The sequence below is a fragment of the Nilaparvata lugens genome, chromosome 5, assembly GCF_014356525.2.
Source record: "Nilaparvata lugens isolate BPH chromosome 5, ASM1435652v1, whole genome shotgun sequence".
NCBI classification, from domain to species: Eukaryota; Metazoa; Arthropoda; class Insecta; order Hemiptera; family Delphacidae; genus Nilaparvata; species Nilaparvata lugens.
Window position 1 is genome coordinate 35,916,924 of NC_052508.1, and position 21,064 is coordinate 35,937,987.

General features: G+C 31.6%; 1 protein-coding gene across 1 annotated transcript in view; it reads left to right on the forward strand.

Annotated features, from left to right (window-relative positions):
* LOC111059809 (noggin-1-like) overlaps nt 1-7,013 on the forward strand; it is a 90,655-nt gene extending 83,642 nt beyond the window's left edge. Inside the window, exon 4 of the mRNA XM_039428267.1 lies at nt 4,055-7,013. Within this exon, the coding sequence (XP_039284201.1) occupies nt 4,055-4,274 (220 nt within the window). The 3' untranslated portion in view covers nt 4,275-7,013. The remainder of the gene's footprint in view (nt 1-4,054) is intronic.
* The last annotated feature ends 14,051 nt before the right edge of the window (nt 7,014-21,064 follow it).

The following is a 21,064-nucleotide window of genomic DNA, read 5'->3' on the forward strand; positions in this document are numbered from 1 at the left end:
TTTAAACATTTAAACATTTAAACATTAAACATTTAAACATTTAAACATTAAACATTTAAACATTTAAACATTTAAACATTTAAACATTTAAACATTTAAACATTCAAACATTTAAACATTTACATTTAAACATTTAAACATTTAACATTTAAACATTAAACATTTAAACATTCAACATTTAAACATTAAACATTTAAACATTAAAACATTTAAACATTTAAACATTTAACATTTAAACATTTAAACATTTAAACATTTAAACATTTAAACATTTAAACATTTAAACATTTAAACATTTAAACATTTAACATTAAACATTTAAACATTAAACATTTAACATTTAAACATTTAAACATTTAAACATTAAACATTTAAACATTAAAACATTTGAACATTTTTAAACATTTAAACATTTGAACATTTAAACATTTAAACATTAAACATTTAAACATTAAACATTTAAACATTTAAACATTTAACATTTAAACATTTAAACATTTAAACATTAAACATTCAAACATTTAAACATTTAAACATTTAAACATTTAAACATTAAACATTTAAACATTTAAACATTCAAACATTTAAAACATTTAACATTTAAACATTTAAAATTTAAACATTTAAACATTTAAACATTTAAACATTCAAACATTTAAAACATTTAACATTTAAACATCTAAACAATTAAACATTCAAACATTTAAACATTAAACATTTAAACATTTAAACATTTAAACATTTAAACATTTAAACATTTAAACATTTAAACATTAAACATTTAAACATTTAAACATTTAAACATTTACACATTTAAACATTTAAACATTAAACATTAAACATTAAACATTTAACATTTAAACATTAAACATTAAACATTTAAACATTTAAACATTTAACATTTAAACATTTAAACATTTAAAACATTCAACATTTAAACATTAAACATTTAAACATTTAAACATTTAAACATTTAAACATTTAAACATTTAAACATTTAAACATTAAACATTTAACATTTAAACATTTAAACATTAAACATTTAAACATTTAAACATTTAAACATTTAAACATTTAAACATTTAACATTTAAACATTTAAACATTTAAACATTTAAACATTTAACATTTAAACATTTAAACATTTAAACATTTAACATTCAAACATTTAAACATTTAAACATTTAAACATTTAAACATTTAAACATTTAAACATTTAAACATTCAAACATTTAAACATTTAAACATTTAAACATTTAAACATCTGAACATTTAAACATTCAAACATTTAAACATTTAAACATTCAAACATTTGAACATTTAAACATTTGAACATTTAACATTTAAACATTTAAACATTTAAACATTTAAACATTAAACATTTAAACATTTAAACATTTAAACATTCAAACATTTAACATTCAAACATTTAAACATTTAAACATTAAAACATTTAACATTTAAACATTTAAACATTTGAACATTAAACATTTAAACATTTAAACATTTAAACATTTAAACATTTAAACATTTAACATTTAACATTTAAACATTTAAACATTTAAACATTTAAACATTTAAACTTTAAACATTTAAACATTAAACATTTAAACATTTAAACATTTAAACATTTAAACATTTAAACATTTAAACAAACATTTAAACATTTAAACATTTAAACATTTAAACATTTAAACATTTAAACATTTAAACATTAAACATTTAAACATTCAAACATTTAAACATTTAAACATTTAAATATTTAAACATTTAAACATTTAAAAATTTAAACATTTAAATATTTGAACATTTAAACATTTAAACATTCAAACATTTGATTAAATGATTACAAATCAAATTAGATTAAATTAGATTACAAATGTAGGCATGGGAAAGTAAAATTCAATATAGGTATGAAATAATCAAAAAATAACAAAACCCCGAGGGGGGAAAAAGGAGAGAAGTATGAAAAATATTACTTATCACAATGAATATAGAATGCAATTTGAATGTCGATAATATAATAATATAGTGATCTATTTACTGTATCTTCCACATCGATTTACATCAAATGACAGTATTATATAAACGACGAATTCCCTTGTATGAAAAATTTAATAATGAGAATAAAGATTGAATGCCATTTGAATTTTCGATTCTCTGAGAAGGATTTAAAATAGTATCATTCCCATTAGCACACAACCAGGTAAGAGACAGAGAGAGAGTGAGAGAGTGCATGTGTGTGGGAGAGAGAGAGTGGCGCAGGAGTGATAGAGAGAGGGATTAGGGTGAGGGAGATTGATTGATTGAGTACTTTATTTATGTAGATTACAATATATACTGGTTTATACACTAATATACAACAGCTTACAATACAGCAAAATTGTTTCGTTATGTTATACAATCGTATCGAAGAGATAGAGAAAGTGAGAGGAAGCAATAGAACTAAATAAGGTTGAGATAAGAGACAATGTCACACAGGAGTATTGTCTTATGAATGGTTACACACACTTCTCCAGTCACACTAAGTTATAAATAGAATATTTCCAAGAAGGTACAGTCTGTGCCAAAATTCAAACCACGAAACCAGTTTACTCCCTAACCATTCTACCAGCTAAACGACAAGATATGATAGCGACAACCAGAGACTGTTTTCTACTGTTGTCTACTCTCCAGGTAGAGAAATTAGTCACGGACTCGCCCCGCCAAAACAAGACACTTCTTTTTCAGCACAAGAACGACAAAAGCAGCCACCGCCAAAACAAGACTGATTTTCAGTGCTAGGATGGATGTGTCTGACTTTGACGGTGGTGTATACTGTCATCTCCCCTAGTATCAGAGTATGTGGCCGATACAACTTTTAGACCAAGCAAGGCTGAAGGCTCAATCCTAGAGCAGTATCAAAGCATACATGGTAAATAAATGATTCACCAAAACTAATACTGAACTTTCTATTCCTTGAAAAACGTTTGTTAGAATGAAACAATAAAATACAAATTCAAAGAAATACATTCTAATTACTCGATACTCAAGAATGACAGTACAAAATGAAATTATGAGTGTGTTAGTAGAAACTTACTTACTTGACCTACCGTTCTTCTCTATAGTATATCATGTTGTACTAGAATGAGTTTCAATTTTTTTGTAGGCTAGTTATAGGAATTATTGTCTGAGCAATATGTTCGTAGGTATGTTTAATGTAGGGTTTTTTTGGGTAAGAAAGAATTCGAGTACTTATCTAAATGTTATATATAACCTAATAAGTCTAATAAATAGAATACATTCTTGGTATGGTGCAGGTCAATTCACCTTAGTAAGCTTTAGCATATAGCAGTAGTTTATACATTAGCAAAGTACGGTGATAAATAAGTAGAATGCAAGGAATGCAGAGAAACTCTGTGTCGGTCAACATTGATGGGAAAGTTCTCTTATAAACTTCAAGATTCTGAGTTATGTCTATATCGCTGTGATTACAACTATACGCTGATTCCATTACTCTAACTCCTTAGATAATAAATTATGATTCATAATTGAGACCGATAAGTGGTAAATATGTGGCTGTAAACATACAAATTATTCCCATTTTTATCAATGGAAATTATGAAATGAAAGTTATAAAATACAGTGGTTGAAAAATAAAAAATTTGTAACTTGTCTGTCAGAGCCTTTACAATTTTTAATACTCATTTGCCACTTGCTTTATGCCTTGTGCACATCAATGGGATCACATGATGGCGACGGCAGTGAAATATTTTTTAGCCCGTGATTAAATTGTTGAGAATGTACGGTAGCGAATCCTAGATTCAAATAGCTTTATAGGGAAACGCTCATGTTGTTTGTCTGGTTAAATTTTCCATTTGTTCAAGAAATTTAATAAGTTGTTCCAAAATCTATATCTACTCGTATTTGTACAAGACGTATTTTTTCACCTCCTCAGATTTTTACCTTCAGTACATCCTTATGTATCCCCTAAAGAACTCTCCCCTTCACTTATCTTCATATTCAAAAATGGCCTTTGAAATACAAAATCGAATCAAATTATCTCTGTTTTGCAGGTTACGGAAACACTACGGCCACCGGAAAAAGAATAACAACCAAGTGTGGAGCACGCCTGCGAAAAACAAGGCTGACAGTAGTAATCGCGCGAGGAAGAAGAAAAGGAGGAAGTACCGCTGCTTCTGGATAAAAGTGCCCTATCCTGTGCCCGAGGACTGTGTGTGCGCGTGCGCAGAAAAAGAGACTGACTCCGATCAGGAGTTGACCGACATGAGATGATCGGTTGAGAACAAAACGATTGAATTGATGGACGTTTCCTCCTTGTCAAAATTCTCCTACTTGCAGCGGACACGTTTGGTGATTTTCTGCCGAAATCGCTGACAAATTGGTGCCAACAACATTCTACATTGAATCACTTGTACTGTGAAACTTTAGCGCGCCCCACTTTTGTGGTCTACATACATAGCCAAATTAGTTTAAATATAATGCCCCTTATCACAAATAATTAAATTTATCTTTGTCTTTCCTTTCTCATTGACTCGATCAATCACTATTGTATTTTCAAAATTGATTTTCAGTGAACCATCAAGCTTCACAATAACAGAAGATCAACATTGCAGAACTTTATGGCAAGTAACGAGATGAACATACCAGAATGGAGAGGGCTGAGTCAATATTCATATCTAATGTATTGTAATTAATATTCTTGCTATGCAAGTCGCTTGAGATGATGGAATTGATATGATCCTCAAATGAGTGAGGAAAAATTCATTCGAGAAAATTATATTCTCATTCGTTTCCTCAATAGTAGAACGATTAATCAATATTAATCTTTAAATTAAAACAAACATTACAATAACATTTTAGATGATTATCTCATATTTTCTGATTTCTAAATTTGAAATAGTATTTGATCACAATAAATAGCATAGAATTGTTCGGAATAATAACCCAATATCAGTTAATTTGAATTGAGTGACCATCAAGAATATAGCTCATTTTATACAGAGTGAGTCTCTGTATAATGTATGGGAACCCTTCAATAAGTTGGAGACTGTTGTAGATATAATACTGTAACTTTTAGGATAAGTTATTGGTCAAATACTCCACCTTTTGACGAACAAGTGAATTTCAATATCTTCAATGTAAACACCCATTGTATAGTACATCATTTCAAAGGCCTTAAAAAAAGAAAGATTGCATCGATAAAAATGTTCTATGATACTTCTATCCAAAATGGCGACTGATTGAAGTTTAAGTTTTTAAAGAAATGAGGGGTTGTAACTCAAATATTTTGAATGTAAACACCCATTGTGTGATACATAATTTTAAAGTCTGTTTCAAAACGAGAAAGATGACATCAATGAAAAGTTTCAATGATACTTTTATCCAAAATGATGGCTGATTCAAGTTTATCAATTATTTCTTTACTACTTCCCATCAAAATTCGGAAATGGAATAAATAGTAAGGGCTATAAGTCTGTATTTTCATTTCCAATCATTTTACGATTATGTATTTTATCACTGTTGAATAACTGTCAAATAATGAAGATTTGAATTAATTTTCATGATTGTTACTTCGTTCAAATGCATTGATTGCATTCTTGCAGGAAGTTGTAATACACTGACACTACTTGTTTTTTCCTTAAATGATAGATTTATGCAATAATTGAATAATATTAAGAAATATAGAATTTTGTATTTCAGATGAATGCAAAGCTTTCAAAAATGAGTGAATAATCTGTCATTAATATGCTATGTATTCTTATGCATAAGAAATAGATCTGAAATTGATTGGAAGAATTTTGTAGGGATCTTGAAAGTATGAATAGAACATGCAAATCACTTTTAATTATTGTATAATATGACTTCGATTTGTTGCTTGCCTTGGTATGTGATATTATTGAAATGAAGTAGGCTAATGTATACTAATATTCCACTGTCTGAACTGTATTATAATCTATCTATTTATATAGTATCGGTAGTTTATGTCGATTTGGTTCGAATCAACTGGATTAAGGGTGCTGACTTAAGCTTGTTAGCTCTTTGAATTTTCAGGCTAATCGTAAGTTTGATGTTTCTAACTCTCAAACTATATTATCTATTTATTGCTCCCTCATATTTGAGATGAATTCTTCGTTTGGTATGAGACCATCAGAAATTCAATAGAATCAATTTCTACTATACTCACATAAGGTTTTTTCAGGAAACAAATGCATCCTACTATGGATCATGTATTACTAGATTGTAGGTATTACTCTTTTGTAAATTAATTCCAGGTCGTTGAGTTTTAGTGTTAGGAATAATGTTGCTCTCGTAAGATCTCACTTATTAATAAATTATTCGAAATGATGGTATACCTCACTACATCAAATTAAAAATATGAGGAAGCAATTGAGGATTCTATCTAATGTAAAAGTTAATGTTTTAATGCTTTTGTTTTAGATAACCAGAAAAATTAATGTGTAGAATAAGTGCTGATACAATATTGTATCTTGTTTGTTGGAAGCGTAACGTATTCTCGAAATAGGCTTTTCTCAAATGATTATTTTATCAATTATGTGTGTGCTTGAATTACTCAAAAATTGAAAGAATTTTGTGATTTATGCATACTCTTATTCCTGAAAGAAAACGTTATTACTGTGTTATTTTTTAGACATATTGAGTAGTTTGAACCTTCATCTGTGAACACTGTCTTTTGGAAGTCATGAGTATGGAAAAATAATTGACAATGAAAGCTCTGTGAGTCATGAACAGACTTATGAGGTGAGCTAAACACCTACAAACCAATGATGAATTATTCAAATTATATACAAGATTTTACTGATAATAAATTCTCCTAATTTTATTATCATTATATTTCTATCTCAGTTGATCAATTTTTAGCATTCTTCTAGAACATTTGTGATTTGCTTTCCATATTGTACATTGCACTCTAGCTTCAGAGCCTGCAGAAAGTTCTCACCTTTTTTCTTACAATTTTGAAAATAAATTAATGACTTATGAATTCACACTCAATACGTAAAATTTGAATTGTTATCAATCCAAGAGAAGTTCTTATTCCGGGAGGATAAGATCCCTCCCACTCTCATGAAGGGAATGAGAAGAACTTTCAAAGCACCCTCAGTTTGGGTGTAGAAAGGTTCTGTTCAACCCAATTAATCTGGTGTAAATGAGGAGGTTTACAGTCTTCAGTCTATTCGTCATTCTTTCACAATAAGCACTGAGGCATTTATTGATTTCAATTCTCATCGGACTGTTATGAAATTCATCCAAATGACATTTTTATGAGGCCTGAAAATCTTTCTATAGAGAATAATAAAAGGGAGCAAATTAACAATGCCACAGGAAAAATTTGATCGGATTATATATAAATGATAACAAAATATGTTTCAGAACTTATTTAAATTATTTATTTATTCAATGATACACTAAAAACAATTCATTTGAATGATTAGGGAAGGACCAACAGGCACAGCCCAAAACTAATCCTTCCCCGAATTTCGATTCATACACTAGTCAAAGAAGTGGGTTATGTTTCATTCACTTTTGAATTTAGTGAAAACACTAAAAAAACGAGAAATTTTGGATTTCGTGATCAAATTGAATAACGAAATTACACTCACGAATCACTTGAGACATGATATTATATCATTGAAGTATTATTATAAGTAGTACTGTAATCGTTCGGAATTTTTCATTTTGAACTGAAAAACCCCGGCACTTGATAAACCCATTAATCTTATGAAATAAATCCAACAACCGTATATCTTTTACTATTATTTGATTTAAGTTTTCAAAATATCAATCGATTGAAAAATTATCAGTGTTTAGTTTCTTATCATTCTGCCAGAAGGAAAATTCTGGAATGTAATAGGTAAGTGATAAAAGCTTGCATGAGTGATAAATATAATATTGAAACGCATTATTGCAACAAAATAAGAGAGTTCTTTGCAGTACACATTGATTGTGGGTATGAAACTTCATAGTTTCACCTGTGAGATAGATAAGTTTCAATAGTGGTATTTAAAGCACTTCAAATAAAAAATTGATGATTCTCGAATGCAGGATAATGACATCGTTGTATCATGCATTTTCAACTTCAGAGACACATGCCTTCATTCTCCTTGATTCAAGTTAATTGAAGCGTATTCATTTCTTTCAAAATTATTGGCAGATACAGCGAATTTATCAAATAGGAGTCAGTCAGTTTTGTACTCCAGGAGCATCATAAGGACATGGGCGAGGGATAATTTGAAGTTTAAGAATAATGACATGTATGGATTGCCTGTGCAAAAAGCAATCTTCCAAACTCTACACTTGAATTTTGATCTTAACAAGAATTTCAATTATTTTCACTCCACCTTCCGTAGTGTGTACGGTCAATAAACTTCTCAATAGATACAGTTTAAATACAACGTTATTGAGCCTTAAACAATATCCTTCCCAAAAACCAATTCCAGCATGGCGCCACATCAAAAGTCTCCACTTTGAAACTATCTCACAATTCCAATGGTTCTCGTGAAAGACCACAGTGCTGTTATTCACTAGAGAGAATATAGTCGAATTGTAACGATCACATCACTAGAAGAGCTGAAACGTGCTCTGAACGAATTCCAACGTATCAGTGTAATTTAGAAGTCGTGGAGATATGTCACCCACACGGATTACTCATTCATGGATGGAGGCGAAGGCGAGAGCAACCCGTCAATGGAGGGACGAGGGAGGATTGTGAACGACGTGAATGGAACGCGTACAACTCTCAAGTAGAATAGTTTCACTCTGTAGGAGCTCTGCTTCATTGTTTTTGTATACCTAAACTGAATAGAGAAGATCCTGTCTATGTTTCTTCACGCTCAATTTGTTTTACAGCTATCAGTTTCTAGACTAGTGTACCTGAACGAGTTGTTTGAAAGATGAATGAAATGTAGACATTTCAGTTCGTATTCATTCAATTAGTAAAGACAGCTCTTTCAACCGCAAACATGTTCTAATACAATCAGTTATACAAAATTGAGTTATTGAAGTGTTATTCAATTGAAGTATTCCAATGTTGACATAACAATGTTCAATTTAGTCTACTACCGTATATTCAGTAGTGTTTTGTAACGGTACGCGCCTGTACGCCGTACGTTTTGGGACAAAACATGAAAAAAAAGCATTTTTGAGGCTCAATTTGAAACGTAGATTCTGAATTTAGATTCTGGACAGCTGTGGTAATCAATGTACCTAGAATGTGTTCTAGGTGCATTGGTGGCCCTGGAATCAATCGTTTATGAGGCTATTACAACAAGATCTCACAACGAAGTGGAGAATTATAGAATTTTCATAAAAACATCAAAATGTTCTATGTATACAAGTAAGGCATCATAAGAGGAGAAATGATAAGAAATACTGTACGTGAGTTTGGATATTCCGGATAGACAATCAATTCCCTTATTCTCCATTATAATAAGATATGATGGTCATGTTTATGCTTAAATGATAAATTAGTGTTGATCTAATTAGAAAATTAAACAAGACTCGAGTCTAAATTTCTTATGGATCGGAATGTGGAGTATTTTATCTCAAGTCACTTACATACTGGAAATATGTAACTACTATTGAAAACTAGCAGGTATGCCGTGCTCCGCAAAGGTCTAATTAAAAGTTTAACAAACTGGAAACTTGACCCACTGAAATCTTGAAGAGTTTAAAATAGGAAACATCATCGGTAGATTAAAAATCTATTATAGTGCAGAATTTCAAGTTAATCAGTCCAGTAGTTTGGACGTGATGATGTTTCATGCGTGAAATTCCTATCCTGTACGTGTATAAGCCAATTATTGCCATAAAACTCTTACCTTAATTATATTATATAGTGAGGTCCACGTTATAATGGCATTGGATAAAGATAGGAGAATAGTGATGCTGATGCTCTTCATTCATTAATTATATTTCTACACTGTCAAAAACATTATTGGCATCGCTGTGGACCTAGAAAAGGGGGGCGCGACAGTCGAGACCGACGACAGTCGAGGCCTGCGACAGTAGAGGACTGTTTTCCAGTCCTCTACGGTCGTAGGCCTCGACTGTCGGGAGTGTACGAAAATTGAAGAGTCCTCTACTGTCGCCTAACGCAGGCGACATTTGAGGACTCTTTTTTAGGAGTCCTCTGCGGTCGCAGGTCTCAACTGTCAGGGCTGTTCAAAAATTGAAGAGGCCTCAACTGTCGCCTAACGCGACAAAAATTAGAGAGTCGCTTGCAGCAGACTACAGTTGAGGACACATCCTACTGCGATACCAGACTGTACCTGTACTAATGTCAATAGTGCATCTTTATCTAGTGTTTAATAGATGTTATGAAATACATTTTGTAATGATTATAACATCTGATTTGTTGAAAACCAAATAATGGAAACTTCCTTCATGAAAATAGCGTATGAACTTTGAGGGATCGTAGGGCTTATCTTTAGAGGATTTTCAGAACGAAAATAGGTCTGACACTTGTCGGTATACAGTCCATCTTTGTGAAGAAATACAATTATAATACAGTTATAAGAATTGCAATTAATATCTCTTCTTATATATAGATAGAAGATAGATTTGTCAATGAAGGAGGCATAATGCAGTAGTAATGGATTCCCATAACTTAAAAATATGTTTAGGGACCACCATCCAAGTACTGGAATGTATAATATCAAACATACTACCGGGTGACCTGAATGCTCTTTTTAATTTGATAAGACTTGACCACCTTTGTTGACGAAACTTAATTGGAGGGTGGAAAGATGCGGGTTTCTTTATTTTACATGTTGAACTTAATAGAAATAAGAGTTCATTTATTGACATAAAACATTTTCCAATGCATAGTCAACATCAAAACATTTTAAAAGTTACAAAATAAGCTTCAAAGAATCGAAAAAGGTTACATAGTACGATGATTAGAGTAATAACCTTATATAATCTAGGAAGCTGATTTGAAAAATCGGCAACTTTATTTGAACATTCTCCCTTAAAAATATTTTTACAGTGTTTTTGAAAAATATATCCGAAAGATTTCTAACAATTACTATATTCTTATCAGACATATAATTTTGTACCTTTGTAAAGCCACCTTTTTTGAGATCTTGCAATTTGTAGAAATTCAGCTCTAAGATTATTCCTGTGCCTAGTATTATTATAACTCGCACTTTGCGCTCGGCAGGGGGCTTCTCCCGCGGCACCCCGAAAAATGATTTTAATTTTTTTTTGGAATTTGGGAGTGTAGACTCTTCTTTTTGTGAGAGCCTACTTCTCTTTTCTTCATCACTAAAAAGCAGTGCTTAATGACTCAGAATCACAACCTGCTATCTCTTTAAAATGCAGGTTGTGCATTTGTCTCTCCTGCTATCTCTTGGTGCAGCATCTTACTAGGGTTGACATTACTCTTTCAATAATTGTTTGTGGACAGATTTGTTAAAAGTAAACGCATGTTTGTTCTACCTGTAAACTTTAATAATTCCATTTTTTTACTATGACAGAACTTAATTGTACTAGGCTATAAATTAAAAATCTATGGTGACCTTACCGTACGTAAATATATTAAGGTAAAGTTATAAAGTCCCCTCCCCAAATTGTCAGCCCCATAACCACTTAACACTATTAATTTTTCGAATAATCTCTTTTTTAGTAGAAAATTAAAGATTGATGGTATGGGTGGGGATGAAGCCCCGCCAGCGACTAGTAGTCTCGGCGCCTATGATCATTGTAATTTCTCGCTATTCGCTACATCTGTATCAGCAATAAAAATTAACTGTATACTGCACTTCATAGTCCAAGTCGAGAACTGCACTCCAAGTCGAGAAGATCTACAATGTAAACATACGGTACATGCGCGTGTGAGAGTCGGATTCTCGGAAGGCTGACACGTTCTAGCTAAAATCTCTTTGTTCTCATTCACCACTTTATACTTGAGAAAGTAAAATTTAAAAGAATTTCATACAGTTGAACTTTTAAAATTCTTATTATTCTTCTCGCTCACCTGAGTGAATGAAATATATTGGTAGATGTAGAATGAATATTGAAGAAAACGTTTTGATGATGAAGCAATTCTTTGAGTATAATTATTATTTATGATGTCCTTAGAATGTGTAACGTTAATGATCTACTTTGTTTTTCGTCATGTTTAGTATTGAAAATGGAAAAGAGAGAAGAAAACATATTCATGGAGAAGGAGAAAGGAATCAGACAAAAAGGGATTGGGACAAATAGTAAATAGATACATAGAAAAAGTGAATCGAATGGGGATGGAAAAATTGATAAAAGGTAGTGAAACATATCAAGCCTGGTATGAAAAAAGAGGTAATGTAAGGCCAGTTTCACACGGCAGAATCCTGCCTCCTGAAGATCGGAAGATTATATTTCATATTTTGCAGCTCTCCTGTGCTTTCACATGGGGATCTTTCAATTTCGTCGACGGATCTAACAAGTAAGCCGATATTTGCTCAAAGTATGACTCATCACTTTTTCTCAAAGTCCAACTTCCTTAAAAATATGGATAGAAGATTTCTGATTACGGATTTGGATTCAGCTACCCCAAATCCTTTAAAAAGCAAGTCCCATTTTCAAAAATACCCGAAAACAAGGGAGTTACAGCTGTTTTTAATATAGCTTTCCATTATCATATGACTATATAGTAAACGTACAAAGATAACAATACTCCTGCCTCACGAAGAGACAGGCTAAGGTTTTAAGAAGTTTTCAAACACCTAAAAAGTTTAAACATGAACATTTTTAATTTTTAAAAATTCAAAAAAAAATTAAACTTTGAAGAGATGAATCCAAATATGAACTCATAAATCATCTATACTCATCACCGAATAAAATACGAAGAAAAGGACAAGTAAACTTCACTGAATTTCAATTGTCATCCAACAATCCAATTTATCAGGTTCAAATAGTTGAATATACCAATAATTATTTCTTTGCAACAATCAGAAAAATCTATTATGAACATACAGTATAAACATTGTGGTGATCTGAATCGATCTGTGGTAATAATAGGAACTGAAAGAATAAAATATGTCATTCCATTCCAACTAAAACGAAACTGATGTCTGTGTTTGTATTAGAACTGCTGAGTGGATAATGCATACTGAGAAAGTCATGAATAGTCCAGACCAGCCTGGCGATTTTGATGCTTTTGACACCGGAATCTCGTTTCATTTTTATTAAAGAATGAAAACCATGTATCATAGTGAAAAGCAGTTCTATACTTTGTATTATTATGAGTAGTGATTAACATAATCATGGGTTGTCGATTTTAGTCGCTGAGCTGAATCCTCAGTCGTAGAACTATGAACCAAGCAAGAGCTTTTGCTTTCTATGTCGTATACCGTCGACACAAACTTCGGCTTTTTTGTTGTTCGATTTTTAGCCGGTCTTATGAATTCTATTGAATCGAACATAATGATATTTAACAAGTTGCGCTGAACCTGGTAGAGTTCATAGGAACGGTAAAGATCAATTTTACGGAAATCGATATGCATGTAACTGAATTTAGAAGATCAATACGATAATGTGTTCTATCATAATTATTCAATGATTATCACAGAAATGTTTAAGTGAAAACGTTGGGCGCAAACCTAATGCCATGAGGAGACAAATAAATTTATGGAAAGCTTGATTGCTTGAATAGTGATCTGGATATCTGTTACACGTTTTTAGTTCAAGACATAATATGTCTTAGAATAATTTTTAATCTGTCTTGTCAATCGGCAGGAAAACGTTGGTTTTCCAAACTTATCTTACTCCCTTATTTTTGGGTATTTTCAGAAATCAAGATAAATATCCCACCAAATTTCCTACATGAATACAGTGTTAGTTGTATTAGAATAGCTACAGTATATACTGTGGCTCCTTACTTTATAGTACAGTACCTGTTCGTTTTTACCGTATAACTATATGATAATAGAAAGCTTTATTAAAAACAGTCATAACTTCCCTGTTTTCGGATATTTTCGAAAACGGAACTTACGCTTTTACGCTATGGGGTCGCTGAATCCGAATCCGAAATCAGAATCTTTCTATCTTTATTTTTAAGAAAGATAGTTTTTGAGAAAAATTGGTGACCGGAGAGACGTAGAGTCACCATGTGAAAGCGGCGATTTGTCCGCTAGTATCTCGATCCAAGCCGGTTTCTGCTTGCCTCGAGGGGAAAAGACGTGACAAAAGAAGGTTCCTGGCTCGGGGTCACCATGTGAAAGACCCGATTTGACTCAATGTACTTCGACAAAAAAACGTGAACACTGTTCAATGTTCAAGTTGCACGTCTCCTATCGTGTGAAAGTAGCCTAACAAAGCATGAAAATAATACAGAAGAATACAAAGCTAGCTTGTACGGGGGGAGAAAAAAAGGTGGAAGAGGAGAAGAAGAGAAGAAGGCAGGAAACAGAAGAAGAGACATGAGGAGGAAAGGAGATGACACCGAAGGGAAGAGAACAAGAATCAGAAGAAGAAGGATTATGTGAAAATGAAAAGAAACGGAAGAAGAAAAAGAAAGAAGGAAGAGTGTACTTCTCTGAACAGAAATTGTGAGGATTATGTAATAGGATACAACTTAATAAGTTCAAATAAACACTCTCAATTTGTAATCTTCCAAATGTACTACCAATAAGAAAATTTTAATTGATAATCATTCTGTCTTATTCAGTAATTAACGTGGTAAATAAGAGTGTAATATAATAGCCCGTATATATTAGCTCGCCGACTTGCCTTCACGGTTGACGAATCCATGTGCCTTGGCGCAAAAGTTTGGCCAATTGCGAAGAGCGCCGCCAATGCTAGTCGAAGTGGGAAATTTGAATCGATCTATCGGCGCGCCAGTTTTTGAGCTGTAGATCGTGAAATTACCTACGAGTTTTTTTCAAGAAAATCTCACTACACTATCGATAAAATGAAATATTGAATGATTTAGCTAAAAACTGACAAACATATAATTATAATTTCTCTTCTGAACATTCAGTAATCAATAAAAATCTTCTCAGATACAACAATCTTTCCCAAACACCGATTGGGTTTTGATATTTTTAGACAATTATTTCTATTTTCGTCAACTTTATTATATTCCTGTATTTTCAAGCTTGTTAAGCATTTCTGGAACAATTCTCCACTCTATAAATTTGATCTTGTTGGTGATATTTTTTCATAGGACACATAATTATAATTCAATACCTATATAATTATGTAATAATTAGGAGATAATAAAAGCAGCGAATAAAACAATCTCTCTCTCACTCTCTCTCTTTCTCACTCTCTCTCTCTCTCTCATTCACTCTCTCTCACACGCGTTTTCCCTTTATAATAGCCAATTTGATGAATCATTGATTTGAAACAGAGCCACCGTTCTGTATTATTATTATTCAAAGAAATACAACAGTAGCATTCAGAATGGATATTGTCAACTCTTCATCTACCTTTTTTTCACACATCTCTTACAACTTCCCTTCACCACCAACTTTCTTATGTAACTTATTTCAACTATCTATCTATCTTATTTTAACTATCCTCCAACTTATAGGAAATACTGACAAATTTTAGTGAATCACACTCCTCTTCCTTCTTCCATCTCTTTCTTTTTTTCTGTTTTTTCCTTTCTTTTCCATCCTTCAAATCTATTTTTTCTTAACTTTTCTGTTGAACTTCTCCAATATATCTTCTCCTTTTCTCAACTGCACTTCCACTTTTATCTTTCCAGTGGAGTGTTAGTGAAAATTATATCCATGATAATCTTTTCCAACGATCATGAACGGTTTAAACTTGGCCGATTTAAGTAGATATAGAAAAATATTGTATAACCGAATACAAATTGCATTTCATCTTCAGACCGTTCATTCTTTTTTCAAATTGTACTGTAAAGAATTAATTGAAGTTAGCTGTATCGTTGATATTATCACAGAGGAAAGAAACACTACACATTTATGCTTATTCCGTGATATTATGAACCAACGATCATGATGCTACAAAAATGATTACGTGACAGCTGCAACCCTAAACTCTAGACTAACAACGAGAAAGAAAGGAATGTACAACACTATTCATTTATTTATTTTGTATAGGTCAACTAAGGACCACAGTAATTCACCATCAACCATTATGATAAACGCTATAATTATTATAATTATTATTATTTACGTTGGTCTCCCGCTTTCGCATCCAATACTCTTTCATCCTCGACTCTGAGCGATTCGTCTTTCTAACGACCAAGTTTCAATTCTGGGTTCTTCTGGGAAAACATCAACTTTAAGCTGATTCCGTAGCCCTGCTCTGATTAGTAAATATGCCACTGTTATATTTAATTTTTGCTTATCCTTCTTAGACTCTAAAAACCAGTTCATTTTGGATCTCCCACTTATTTTCTTGGGGTTCATGGAAGTTATTTACAGCTCCACCACATGACAAATTAAAGAAAATGAGAATATTATTTTCCAAGAAATTTCTTTCTATTTCTGGGTTATTGTAAACTGATGGTACAGAGTTTCATTGTTCCCGACTTGTTATTTCTACCTGGAGAAGTGTCACCGAAACCCTTCTATTGTCTAGCTTCACTGCTCCTACACATCTCGTTTATTGTTAGATGTCTCAGGAATTCCCCAGGTTAGTTGTCACATTTTTAATGTCTGAGTTGATGTACAGTACAAATACATGTCTACTCTATTTGGATCATGAAATTCATTTTCAAACAATGATGAGTTTATCATTGATGAATATGAATTCTCATCTGAATTGATAAGAACATTTATAAACCCATTCTAAAAAACAGATCTAACATTCCCTATAATCGCAATGACGGTTAAACGCTTCAAGACTATTGAAATTGAAATTCATGATCCCGATAGTGTAGACATGTATTTTTACTGTACATCAACTCAGACATTGAAAATGTGCCTAACTAACAGGATCAAGGATTTATATTATCTGAGCTAATATCACGACAACTCAGGTAACGTTTCTCTTCTCGAAATATGAGCAGATATGGTGAACTTGAAGACTACACAATACCAATACAAATGAATTTATTCTGCTAACTGACAACCTCAATCTAATTATTATAGACTCAAAGAACTGGGAAGAACTGAGATGTGTTTTGATGGTTAAGTGCAGTTGAATCTATCCAAAAATACTATCAATACCGTTCCAACCTATTGCCCAAAACTTTTTCATTTTCCTAATTCAGTTTCAAATTGTGCAAATATTATACATAGGTTATGTCCATTTCAATTTTCTACACCAAATCACAATCTGAGAGTATAGATTAGAATAAAACAAACAATTTTAAATTTTGATAGATTGATTAAAAACATAAAAAAAATGTTAAATTCACAAAATAAAGAATAAAATCACTTAAATTTTGAGCTCGAAAATATAACGTTCACCTTAGCTATATAACAGCTGTTTCATGTTATCATGGATAATAAAAACCAATTTGATTTGATTTGATTTATTATATTATTGGAATCATTTTTTGTTTGTGATTTTCCCTGATAATATACATAAATACATTGAAATATTTGATCATGTACTCCAACAATATTATTACTGGAAAAATTAATTCCTATCTAGAATCAAAAAATACAAAAATACTATCAATACCGTTCCAACCTATTGCCCAAAACTTTTTCATTTTCCTAATTCAGTTTCAAATTGTGCAAATATTATACATAGGTTATGTCCATTTCAATTTTCTACACCAAATCACAATCTGAGAGTATAGATTAGAATAAAACAAACAATTTTAAATTTTGATAGATTGATTAAAAACATAAAAAAAACGTTAAATTCACAAAATAAAGAATAAAATCACTTAAATTTTGAGCTCGAAAATATAACGTTCACCTTAGCTATATAACAGCTGTTTCATGTTATCATGGATAATAAAAACCAATTTGATTTGATTTGATTCATTATATATTATTATTGGAATCATTTTTGTTTGTGATTTTCCCTGATAATATACTGTAACATATTTGAAATTTGGGTAGATATAAAAATCCCTAGCTGAATAGGTCTGAGTAAAGTAACTGGCTAATATCGCCAAAGAGATAACATAAAGATTAGATAGCATCAGCTTGTCCTGGCTAAACGGTACAATAGCCTAAAAGGAATTGAAATAATTTTTTGCTAATAAATATTATTATATAAAATATTGAAGATTGAGGTTAGGCATAAACATTCAGTGATCGGCGACCTAACGATCGACCGAGCCATGCAACGTAGAATCTGACCAAACCCCTTGGCAGAGATCTATTGCGGCAAAACGGTATGCAATTTGGAAGAACAAAAGGTCACGTGGCTAACTATTATGATGCATGAAATAAATGGTAATATATAGAAAATTAACTAGCATGTAGAGGGCATACTTAAAAAACCTAATAAAAATAATTAAATGTATCCAGGAAATAGGAGGTTACCAAGCGCATGAATACTGAAACAATTTGCATGCACCAATCACATAATGGCAGTTAATAGGCGGCAATAGTATGCCAATTCAAAAATATTCATATATATTTCTATAAATGATTAGAATTTGTATAAAATTGTTATATAGTCTATGTTATGGATACGGCCCGACAGCAAAGAAATTATTAAACATACAACATAAGTAATAATTTAATATTTTAGTACGATCTATTTGAACCTTAAATGGCGGAGGACTAGGATATTCAAATTTTATGTAAATTTGAAAGTCGGAAAGAAGAATTGTAAAATTGAGAAAGGAGAACCATCACTCGCCTGCCAAATGCCACCATGAGAGGTCCCTAAATATTATAGAGCGTAATACCTTGCTATAACTTGTAAAAGCTAAAGTTAGTTTGAATTAATAAATTTCTTATGAGACTTTGTGATGCTCTTATAAAGCAGAAGTCATTTTCAATTTTAAATAATTTTTGTAACCCCTTGGAAGAGACGATTCCGGCTACCATAGTCCAGGACCACCAGGAGTTGGATCGACATCAGCGGCTCATAAGAAGATTTCGACACGTGAGTGAAAAAATTGAATTAGTGATGGGCGCCCTTAGTGCTTCGAATTTATCTAATAATCAAAGCTAGCTCGTCGAAAGGGTTTTCTTATAAATTAAGAATTTAATAAAAAATACTTGCGCAAGTAAATATAGTATTAAAGGTATTTTATTAGAGGAATAATGAGTCAGTACATTTCAGAAAATTCTAATAAATCAAAGAAGTATAAAATCTAGGCTATTAAAACATATTCATATGATCTTTAATTTTTGCAATATAATTTGCGATAGTTTGTTGTAGCTCTGATTCACTAGATGAATTGCTCTACTTATTCCATCAGGTGCCGAATCTTGCACCCTGAGATAAAATATATATTCATTACAAAGAAATCTACTAGATACTAGAGAATTTTAATATATATATTTGGATTATTGGTTGCCAATTTATCAAGTTGATCTTAAGGAACCTATTTTTAATTGAATTGTCCAAGTCGACAAGTATTAGCAAGCTTATATCGCAGCTACATGCAAAAGGATGCATATGATTTAAAAATAAAAGCACATGGTAACGTTTCGTGCTATAAATTTAGAATATAATGTTTAGCCTGTGATTTTTTACTGATTTCAATTATTGTTCTATTTTTATATTATATATTTTTATCGCTCTTTATATTTTTTTGCCTTGATCTATTTTTTGCAATATTTGTTAATAAATGTATCAAATTGTTTATGGTGTGCAATTTATTTTAATTCCTCAACACTATAGGATAAGTACCATATATATATGTATTTATTTTTCAATGAATTACAAGAATTATAGGGGAAGCTCATACCTGGGCCTATAAAAATTTCTATGAGACTGTATCCTATTAAAAAACCACGACCTAAATTTTACAATTATATCAAATATTTCATGCTCTACCGATTGATGCCAAGCAGGAGGCTAATCGTTATTTAAATATGAAGAATAACGTGACATAAAAACATGCCGTACCAACGTGGGACTGATGATGAGAGCTGAGCTCATTAAATAATTATTTGAAATTAAGTCAAGACCCATATTGAGGATAATAATTAAAGACAAGTCTAGTCATATTAAAATTTGTCGTGGATGTATAATGAAACTATAGATATATGAGTATTGAGGAAAACAGGCAAATTAAACTTTGTATTACTTTTTGGGGAATCAATAGCTTTAAATAAAGAGAAATTATATGTTTTAAAGTAAATTTTATATTATTGTTATTGTAAAAAATATATTTTATAGAGAGAGATTATATTTTATAAGCCTAAACTGCTATTACTTTCTAGTCAAGAATATATTATGTATAAGCCGGTTGGAAAATAAGTCACAGTCTGTAAACTAGTCAGAAATCAATATTCAATATCGGGGCGCTAGAGCATTATAAGAAACTTAAGTATAAATACCTTATTTTTTGGATATCCAAACACTTTGCACATAACTGTTTCACTGTAAGTCCCGGTTTGTGTCTCTTTTTTAAGCATTTTTGCATATTATTCATCACTTTCTTAATTAGCATTTATCATATTTGACACAATGAATCACACTCCCGCAAACTCTGAAGTTTCATATATGTACGGCGGTTGCACAGATCCCACTTTGTCGACTCCCAGCACATCAAACCCCACCATGGTAGATGCCAATACGCCACTAGAAAGGGAACCAGGAAGTGTCAGGTCGATAGTCTTCGATCCACAAGGTCTGCAACCTCTATCATCCACTCGAATCGACGCCGCTGACATACCATTGAATCAACGGATAGCAGAGATCAATTTCGAAGGGGGCGAGGAGCAGCCTGCAGAACCCGCATCTCCAGAGGCCAAGTCACATCTGAGCAAACAAAGTATATTTTCAGTCACAGAGCTAGATCCATTTAAGAGGGTAATAATGGAGCAAACTAGCAGTATGTTCAATATTATGTTACAAAACACAATGGATAACATGATGCAGGAGATTAAAAAAGAGAATGCGGCAATAAAAGAGGCAAATAAGCAAACAGTGGAACAGGGCATGAAAGAGACAGCAGGCGCTATACAATCAGTAGAACGACGGTTAGATACTATTGAGAG